Source organism: Argiope bruennichi, chromosome 6, assembly GCF_947563725.1.
Source record: "Argiope bruennichi chromosome 6, qqArgBrue1.1, whole genome shotgun sequence".
Lineage (NCBI taxonomy): Eukaryota > Metazoa > Arthropoda > Arachnida > Araneae > Araneidae > Argiope > Argiope bruennichi.
The window spans coordinates 103,611,126-103,621,825 of record NC_079156.1 but is presented as its reverse complement, the minus strand read 5'-3'; the positions used below and the strand labels follow the sequence as shown (position 1 = coordinate 103,621,825).

General features: G+C 28.0%; 1 protein-coding gene across 1 annotated transcript in view; it reads right to left on the bottom strand.

Annotated features, from left to right (window-relative positions):
- Nucleotides 1-1,368: 1,368 nt before the first annotated feature.
- LOC129971356 (peptidyl-prolyl cis-trans isomerase-like) overlaps nucleotides 1,369-10,700 on the bottom strand; it is a 53,754-nt gene continuing 44,422 nt past the window's right edge. The window contains exons 5-6 of the mRNA XM_056085041.1: nucleotides 3,553-3,628; nucleotides 1,369-1,840 (exon numbers count right to left, since the gene is read on the bottom strand). Of these exons, the coding sequence (XP_055941016.1) occupies nucleotides 1,708-1,840; nucleotides 3,553-3,628 (209 nt within the window). The 3' untranslated portion in view covers nucleotides 1,369-1,707. The remainder of the gene's footprint in view (nucleotides 1,841-3,552; nucleotides 3,629-10,700) is intronic.

The window sequence follows — 10,700 nt, the reverse complement described above, 5'->3', positions numbered from 1 at the left end:
TTATTCCCAAAAAGCTGCTATAAAATCCTTCAATTTTATCACAAATTGTTACTATTTCATCAAAAACACCAGCCATTTATATTGCTATTTCATCAAAAACATCAGCCATTCATACCTTACTGTAAGATTGTTCACCATAATAGACAGAAATGAGATTTCAGATTTTACAAAAAAAAAAAAGAGTCAAATACTGTTTCTGAAGCTATATTTCGAACAGAATCGGCCAGCTAATAATGTCTGCCAAGATTATTTTCCATATTCTTACACCATTATAATTATATTACTATATGGTTATCACAAAGCAAAATTTATCAGTAATTTAATATGATGATGTTTTGTAAGACCTCAAACAAGAATCAAAAGCAGGATGTCCCAAAAATTTGGGACGTAGTTGCAAACTTACGATTACATTCACCATTTGCAAATTTCTTCTATTTTTGTACAGCAATAGTTTACTATTTGCTGTTGACATCATATACTCATTTTTAATTATCGTTCTTAGTTTTTATCCTTCCCTATATCCTATTTCTAAATTATCGATTCTGCTTAATAAATGCCATCAAGACGAACGCTTATTTTCTTAAATACTGCATCTATATTTCCAACTAGAATATTTCATTAGCATTGCCTGAAAACACTACAGGGTGTGAAGTATGAAATGGGTGCATCTTGTATAAATTGCGAATAAGTAAATCTTACTAAATACGACAATTAAATCAGAACACCCACCTCAAGACAACTAGCACATAGTAAACAGTAAATAATTTTTTAAAAAATCAAGTACCTACACCAATAATTATTCAAAAATAAAGCTTAATACAGAATTCAGCACTGTGGAAGTAAAAAGAAGCTTATATTCTCAGATTAAAAATTCCTTTTTCGATTTTTTTTTTTTAAATAGAAAAGGAAATACGTTTTATTTCTTTTGAAAAAATAATCAAACAGATGGATTGAATGAAGGGACTGAAATTCATCTACGAAAATTTAGTAAATTGCTTAGATCTAATTAATTTCAAACTAAAATTTTTCCAAAAATTGCTTTTAAAATATTTTTAAAAACAACACCTTGTAGACTATTCATTTTCCTACTATCAAGCACAATATTATTTTGGAAAGAGGAAATACTGTTTTATTTCTTTCTGAATATATGAAAATGAGCATGCTTTGTACATATAACTACAAAGCAAAGTGTATACTAATAATTAATTTTCTAGTTAGTTCATACTAAAGTATGACAAACAAGTTACAAAAATACTTCTAAGCATATAAACAGTATTTACTAAAGTAACTACTATCACAGTTTCATTAGTCAATATACTTTTAAACCCCACTAAGAGACAACAGAGACTGTTAGTAAACACAGGAAGCTCGGGTTTATCAGTTTTTATTTCTCGGTCACAAGAAAACTACACTACTGAACAGGATGAGGGAAATGGTTACAGAGAAAGCTAAAAATTGCAAAAGTTAGATTACACAAGCAAGTTTAAGGATGTATATACTAGAATATCTAGTATGGCAGTTCCTCAGGAAATACAACAGAGACTAACATGAACTTTTCTAGGTAAAAAAATTCACATTATTAAACAGGAAAGAAATAAAAAAGAAAGAAATTTGTAGCAAAAGATAATGCAGACTCGTACTTGATCACATAATCAAAATGTTTTAAGACATGGAATGAAAGTCGCAGTTAATGAGACTGATGTGGATTTACAATTGGCCACAGTCAGCAACGGTGATTGTCTTGGTTGTTTTCCCACTTTGGCTTCCATAGCTTTCAATCTTCTTTACAACGTCCATTCCCTCAACAACTTGGCCAAAAACAACATGCTTTCCATCTAGCCTACAATTCAAAAATGAAATAATCAGTATCTTATCTGAATAATTAGGCTGAAGATAGAGATATTACAAATAGCTTGTATGCTTATTTCTAGATACTCAACCTGATGATTTTATTCATTACCTTTTTTAATCAGTATTCATTAACTGATTATTAACATATTGTTAGGTACAGCACTGCCAAGAATTTAAATCTTAAGACAATATGCTTCCTCCAAGAATATTTCTTTAATAATTTAACAATTTTTTAAAAATTTTACTGAATAAATTCTGTGTAGATAACTGCATAAAAACTTATAAAAACATTTTATTAAGTTAAAAGGTTACAAGTGATTCCTAATACTAAAAAGGTATATATTTATATTTACAACACTGCTACTAATAATTATCTTTGAAGCTTTTGTATCCTCATCTTTTTAAATTTATACTTAATGGCAAAATATGAAATAAGTAAACTTATAAAAGTTCTGCATTTATAACATCTATTTTAATCAAAGGTGGGTGGGGGTGGGTGGGGTATCAACTTAAGTGCAGATATCAGGCAGCATTTTACAATACTTGCCAGATTTGTTAGTTACAGCAAGTCTACCTATTTTTTTTTTTTTTTTTTTTTTTTAATACTTGCATTCACCAAACCAAGGAATTCAAAGACAAATGAGGATTGGAAAGCTGAAAATACTTCCTTCATATATCGGTAAATAATAAAAAAAAATCTACATTTCTTCGGTATAAATTAAAAATTTAAGAGACTACAATATTATCCCACAAAGAGAAATAATCCCTAGATAAAACTTAATTTCCTAATTAAGCTTTATTTATTAATATGAAGTAGCACAGCACATAGCTTTGAAAAGAAAATATAATGACTATGTTCAACTGATGCATTTGAGCTTTAATATTCCAACAAAATGGTTACGAGATAAATTTCAGAAGTAACAAGTACATAATTATATTTAACCTAATAATGCTAAGTGCCTTTTTAGTGAAAGTTAAATATTTCAACTTTAAAATTGCACTCCTTTATACCTAAACTTATTTTATTATTCACAAATAGCAGTCCATAATAATTTAAAGTCTGTTCTAAAATCACTATGTTCTATGTTCAGGAATATACTGTTTGTATTGTCAAGAATTTTTTTTTTTTTTTAAACTATGAATAATGAATAATTGTTATTTTTTATAGCAATTATCCCTTTTTAGGTATGTTTACCCTTCAATTAAATAAAATTAATATTTTTCGATTGATTAGACAATATCTGTAACAAATGCATAAAATATTTTTGAAAATGAAAGGATTAATGGAATAAGAATGGCTAATATAAATATTTAAAAGAAAATTTTCCAGGTTTTCACCTTATGGATTTTAAAAGATTTTTTTTAACTAACAAATATTATTTGAACATCAATACAGAAAAATGGATCAGATTAAGAATTAAGTGTAGCCAATTTAATTTTGCATCACTAAGACAAGACAAAAAAATTAAATTTTATTGGCAATATATATATAAAATAATTAAAAGAGCAAAAGTAGCAAACACAAAATTAATTTTTGTTCTCAAAACCATGAACAAAAATACTAGACAGATAAGTAATTTAAGGACCACTTTTTCTTAAAATAATCCTAGTTCTCTATATGTGTGTGTGTACGTTCGAGTGAGTGAGTGTACACATGTGTGTACCATTGTTATGGCTTACAATAAAAAGATGAAAACTTACCAACTAGTTTTAACTGTTGTAATGAAAAACTGGGATCCATTTGTGTTTGGTCCTGCATTAGCCATAGACAGAACACCTAAAAAAATAGGTACGGATTTATTATACATATTTTTATCAAGTAAACAATACACATAGATCGACCAAACATCTTGAAAAGGAAACTTTCAAAAACAAATTGAAGGAGAAAATTTAATACTTTATCTGGTTAATTATTTACTATATTCAAATAAAAGATGCAATACAAATTATGAATCTAACTTCAAATTTCAATTATAAGTTAGCAATCTTTGATGCACATGGAATTATTTTTATAGAGATATTTATTCTATTAGAAAATCATGTCAATTAAAAATAAATGAAGACAAGACATCTTCATAAAAAATTATATTTTTCAAAAATAAATACCTCGCAGCTGAAATATAAAATTCAAATAAAGCCTTTTGTTTACACTGCAGCAAAGCAGATAAAAAGATACCTAAATATTGTCAAGAACTGTAGTAAAAAGATGAAATGGAAAACTAAATTGAATGGGAGTTTTTACATATGTGTGCAAGATTGGTTCACGTGTAAAGAATATTTTGGTGAATTATAGTTTTTAAAATATTTTTCTGAAAATCCTGTACCTAGAATGACCATTGTACAATAATTATTATACCCGCCAATATTACCTCCGACGCGGAAACATTACTATATCCTCAACGAAACTGACAGGCACATCACCTAAATAGCACTTCCTTTTCCATACATAGTTGCAGTGCCCTATTGTGGGAGTAATCTCGAAACAAAAGGTAAATCTTCCAATATGTTAGAAACTGAACCAATTCAACTTCAGATATAATATGAAAACATTACAAGAGAAACCAACAACAAGAATTTGAATAGTTTAATTTGAGAACTGTAAATAATTTAACTATAATTGCAATCATTATGCATATTTTAAACCTTTGAAGTGCACACACAAATTTTCAGAATTTTAAAAATTATATAATTAATTTCCATACTTAAGGTATAAGGGAAGAGAAAATAACTTAAAAAAATTTTATAGCGGATTGCACATGAGAGGGGGAAGGGGCTTCATTGGAGTGCCACCACACACCTACGACATAGTCTTCTTAACACTTTTTAATTCATTTTGTAACATAATAATTCATTAGTTATGAAAATACTAAAACATATAATATTATGATTGAAACCTACTTGTACAATCTTGCAACATGAAAAAATTATAAAAGAAAAATAAACAATTTTAATAACAAGTAATCCACAAATAAAGCTAACAATGGCAAGTTCTTTATGTGACATTTAGACTTTAAATACAATCAACACTACATTCAAGTTATGAAGAAACATTTAAATTAACCTTTTAAAAATTAAGGAAATTATACTATATTAGAAAATATATTTAACATCTCTATAATATGGTTGCTTGCTAATACAATTGAACACAACTGAAAAGTGAAAATTTCAACCATCTTATTTGTATAAATCTTTCTCAAATGTAAATAAATTCCTCAACCTCAAAACCCATAAATTATTAGCCACTTGACTAAGAAAGTTAGGAGTAGGAAAACAGATCCGTTTCAAGTGGTAGAGAGTCTTGTGCTATAGGTGTTTGGTGGTATGTCTCTGAAACCACCTAAAATGTCAAGTATGAAGAACTTTTCTTTCACGATATGATGTGAGAAAAAAAAAAAAAAGTGCATGTTATAGACAGCTTTCAGACAACCAAGTTATGAATGCATTTTGAGTTTATTTTTTGCTTAATGAAAAAAAAAAAATTAAGTATTGAGAAAAAGCATTAAAAATACTTTTTTTTTAATGTAAAAGGGTATTAACTAGTGTGCTGACATTCACAGGCAATTATTAAAGTTAGAATATAATTTCAGAGCCATTGGTTTTCGATCAGAAACCACAGCACATTTATAAATAATTTTTAAAAAGTGGTGGTTTCACTGTGATACCATCGTGCGTCACAGAGGTTAACAAATAATAAGTTATGACTACTGTGTGTCCACGACAAGAACACTTCCATGTTTACGGCGGGCGTTGTAAATACAGGTTACTGTAGGAAGAATTCATTTCACAGAGGTAGAAATTAATTCAAGTTTCTTACGTTGGCACGTTCAGTGCCAAATTGACGATATTTGGTATTATTGCATTTAATTTTTGAAAACAAATTTTAAAAAAAATTCACTAAGCTGAAAATCATTTGCATACTCGGAATATTGAAAATATATATAAAGAACAAAACAAATCAAATAGAAAAACTGAATAATTATTTGTATGTCTAACAATTGCACAAGAAAAAAAATTAAAAAGTTTCTTTTAAATTTATATAAGTTATTAAAATATCAAATTCTACTCAGCAAACGCGAGGTAATCTGTCTAATTCAACATAAAAACAATAACATAATTAATCGTAATTATTTCATAATTTTTATAAAAGGTTGCTTTTATTTTCCTACAATGTTCATTGTTAAATATGCTTGAAACCTTTCCAAATTTATATTTATTTATTTTTCTGATGCATATCCCAAAACACAAAATTAATAATTACCATACTATCAATTTTCAGATTAAAAAAAAAAATCAAATCAAACTTTGATTTGTAACTTATTTTCAATATGCACAAGCTTTTTACAGCATAATTAATTTCGCAAAGTTTTTATGTAAAAGTATTTGTAAGAATTATGTATTTGTAAATATATGTGAGAATTTGAAGATAATTCAAGTGTTCATTCATGCACATGCCAGATGTCCCGGACTTAAAGGAACCCAACTAAATAAGCCGAACATCGCTTTACATTATTCTACGAAAAATGTGGCAAGTTTGTTTCTGTATTCCAGAGTACCATTTATTCATTTCCCCCAGCTTGAAAAAGAAATACAATTATTTCAAAGAAAATTTTTTTCTCACTAACTGTCAATTCAAATAATAGAGTAATAAATGAGCTTTTCCTTTCAATGTATATCAGTAGTCACGAGTTTGAAGAAATAAAGGATCCAAATTCCTGCATGCATTTTATCATTTCGGGGTTGAAAATTCTTCACTTCCAATGTTCTTCACATTTCTATTAAAAGCCCATCAATGCCATTTGAGAATACTTATGTTACTGTTTTATTATCACAATCAGTGCACTTGAATAGAAAGGAATCACATTAAATTCTTTAATCCTTCTAACTCACATTAACGTGCATAAATTTTTAGATTCTTGGAATCATAGTTAAGAAGGAAAGCTTTTGAAATAACAGGGAGGTGAGAAAACAAGCCTGAATAAATGACTATTTTTTTATTTTATTGAAAAAAAATGCACTACCTATATACGCTATTGTAATGCACTTTATGAGTATATTTTCTTCATACCATTACATAGTTGAATATTCCGCACTAAAAATTTAAATCGTTTTAATCTCTAAATATTTTCATGTATAATAGAATCAGTATTTTTAATTTCAAAGTTATTCTTTTTTATTTTAACTATAAATAAAATTTCTCATAATTATTATTTAACACTAAAAGCAAAAGGTTAAAACAACGTGTTTTTTTTCTCATCTTTCTATCTTCACAATGATTGTGATAGGAGAAATCTGAATTATACTTGCAGATTTAAGAAAATTATTCAATAATTTCGATGAAAATAAAATACTGAATTGTAAAATATACTTTAAAAAATAATGAAATTCGAAGTTCCCAGCAGGAACTTTTTTTTAACAAATTTTCAATACTCTTTTCAAATAAAGAATTCAAAATCAATAATCAATTTTACTAATACAAACAGCTGAGAATAATTTGCTTTAAAAGTTTCAATTGTTTATTTTTTTATAAATATGATCTGAAATTGATTTCTATATTTTCCAGTTCCATATATCGATCAATTCAAAAGGTGATCTTATTTATGTTAAAAAATTATGTCCTAATTTACGACAATTATTTTATTAAATTTCAGTTAATAACATTAAATAAAAGTTTTCGATCCAGAAAAAGCTATATATATGATATTTTAAACTCTAATTTCAATTTACTTAATTTCCAAGGTTTTATCTTAATTTAGCCCATAGTAACTTCATTCTAAAATATTTTTATTTTCTGATCCAATTCCACTGACACTACTTAATTCAAGATAAGCTTTGTAAAATTGCAGAATCGGTTGTATCCCTGTGTTTCCCTTGCCTCGTCAACGCATGTAACAAAAATCCTTATCAAAAATTTAATATATTAGCACTGTAAAGAAATATTTTCCCGATCAATATCTCAGGTTATACAAGACCAGGAATAGAATGTTCAAGGGCTTTTCCCTCATATCTTTCTGTGTTGCTCGTCGCTCCTGCTTGTAAATAATGCGTGCTTCTCCAAGATAAAATAAAACAACGTCACGAAATTGAAAGTCTCTTCACTGTCTTTAAAACTGCATTCTATTTCACATAAAATAATGTTTACACACACATATATATTAAAGAATGGGTCTTCAGTTTTAGTTGAAAATCGTATGAAAAATACTTTTATAATTATATTTTATGTCACTTAATGTAAATCATTAAAAATTCACTAAAAAATAGAAAAACAAGACAGAATTCCCTGAATGTAAATGAAAGAAACAGTTGATTTTGTATTTTTATTATTAAAAGAGCAATAATGATGCTTTAGAAACAGATTTATCTCCTTAACATTTTGATTTAATTATTTGTTATTGTCTATCACACTTCAAATATAAATTATGTTGAGTTTCAGTTATAAATAGAAATAATATAAATCCATATTTTCTAATATATATATATATTAAAAATCTTTTTAAGCAATTCATTTACTTTATGAGAAACCTTCATACTGTGAATATATCAAGTTTTTAAAAGAGATAATTTCAGTAAAAATATTAAAAAAATATTAGAATCTATTGTTTCTTTCTTCATTTCAATTTAAAGTATCATAAGAATTACAAAAATTAATCAGCAATTAACTAACTAAATTTCATGCTTTAAGTTTAGTAAAATCCTAAAATAAAAAACAGAGCTTAAAAAATAAAGACAATCAAAAGTATGTTAAACTGAAATTTTTGGCTATTGACACAAACATGAGAGGTAGAAATCAAGAACACATTAATGAAGAAATAGAAAATAATAAAAATGTATCGGAAACAAAATATATTAAACTAAATAAAATTCCATTCTGCTATAATCTATAATTAAACTAATAGAAATGAAATAAAAAAGCAATTTTAAAATTCACTTTTTATTTATAAAATATATTAATTATGATTAAAAGAATGTAAAATTATCTTATTTTAAAATGTCAAAACTAGCAGAGATCGAGTGACAGTTGTGCAGTTTCTTTAAAAAATTCTGAATCGCTGCCGCAAGATTTCGTTTCTTCTTAATCAGAATCTGATTCAGTACTTCCAATTTGAACTACCAGTTTGTCAACTACTTCCTCTAAAATTCCATCTTTTTCCCAATAAGAATTTTTAAGTTTTTCCGCATGACTGCAATGTGCCTCCCATTCCTTGAAAGACACTCCGCCTATAGCTTCGCACAACAGATTCTGTAAGTTTTCTAAACTTAAATCTCCTGTTACATTTCTCTCTTTGATGAGTTTTTTTTAACTAAAGACCAAATGTATTCAATAGCATTTAAATTGCAATGGCAGGGGGGAGTCGCAAGACATAATGCCCATTTTCTTTTATTATGCTGTCAATTTTATATATGATTTCTTTAGGGCGATTGCTATCAATTAGCGATTACAGTTCTGCTTTCCTCATTTTCACATCGCATTCTATTCCGTTATTAATCAGCACGTCGGTCATTTCTTTCTATGTACTGTAGCTGGTAGGTGTCGGATTTGCAACTTTTGTGCGATATGGAGCATCGTCCATGCACACAACACTTTTTCAGTTCAAATTTGGAATGAGTTTTTCCAACATCCATTTCTCAAAATTTTCATAATTCATTTGGCCATTATAATCACCAGTTTTAGTTGGCGCTTTGTAAATTAATTAAGCGCCAGGAATAAATCCCGTGGACGAGCCAGTATGCACAACGATCAATTGATTTTTTTTAATTTACATTTATTTCGGCTCCTGAAATTGCATCACTTTGCCAGCAATTTCTAAACGTTAGATTACTATCTACCCACGTTTCATCAATAAAAACTATCCGACAATTACTTTTTCTGTACTGCCTCATTTTTCGCATGTAATTATTCCTCCAAAACACAATATCAGGTCTTTCAATGAGAAATTTTCTTTTAGTCATGCATTTCTTCCAGTGAAAATTCCCTAAATATAAAACTTCTAACGATTCCTTATTCCAATGAAAATTTTACTTCTCTCATTGCGGAAAGTAATTTTCTTAAAGAAGGCACTTTCTTTTGCTGGACGTAAAAATCGCGAATTGTTTGCCGAATTACACATTTGTCGAAGTAGTCAATTTCACAATTTCGGTGAATAGGCCTTTTACGGTGCTTTCCAGGAGTACTCAAAACTTCCGTTTTGTCCAGTGTCGAAACTTCATTTTTAATTTTCCTAATAGTGAATTCCGACACTCCAGTCAACTGAGCAGCTCATTTCATGGCTTGTGGAAGAGGAACTTTCAAAGATATTGCTGCAGCTTCATCGGAGGAAAACTCTGCACAATTTTACATGCTTGTGATTCTAGTCTCTCCTTTCTTAAATCAAAAAGGCAAAGGATGTCAAAATTTAAGAGACAAAAAAAAATTATTAAATAATGAAATGCAGTTAATATTAACCAAAGAAAAGATTAATAAAATATAAAAGAAGTAAGCTAAGCGAATATAAAGATATGTGTAACTGCGACTAAAGCGAGAAGACGAATAAGCAACAGGTTTTCTTTTAACGCCAAGAAAAATAATAACCCCCAGATTTCTGTCCAATTCCACCCATTCAAAATGGATTTTTCCTACCGAAACCTGCTTCTACAACACTCGCCATAAACATAGACAATTGTCTGGAAGTGTTCTTGTTGTGGACAGACAATACACAAGTTTCTTAGAAACATCATTGAAATGTAATGGAAAATCATTGGAAATTCAGCAGCATTTTAAAAGAATAACTTTCTGAATTACATTATCTAAATTAATGTCAAATAATCTAAATAAAGTACATGAATTTGCTTTTGATAACAAATACAAGATATAA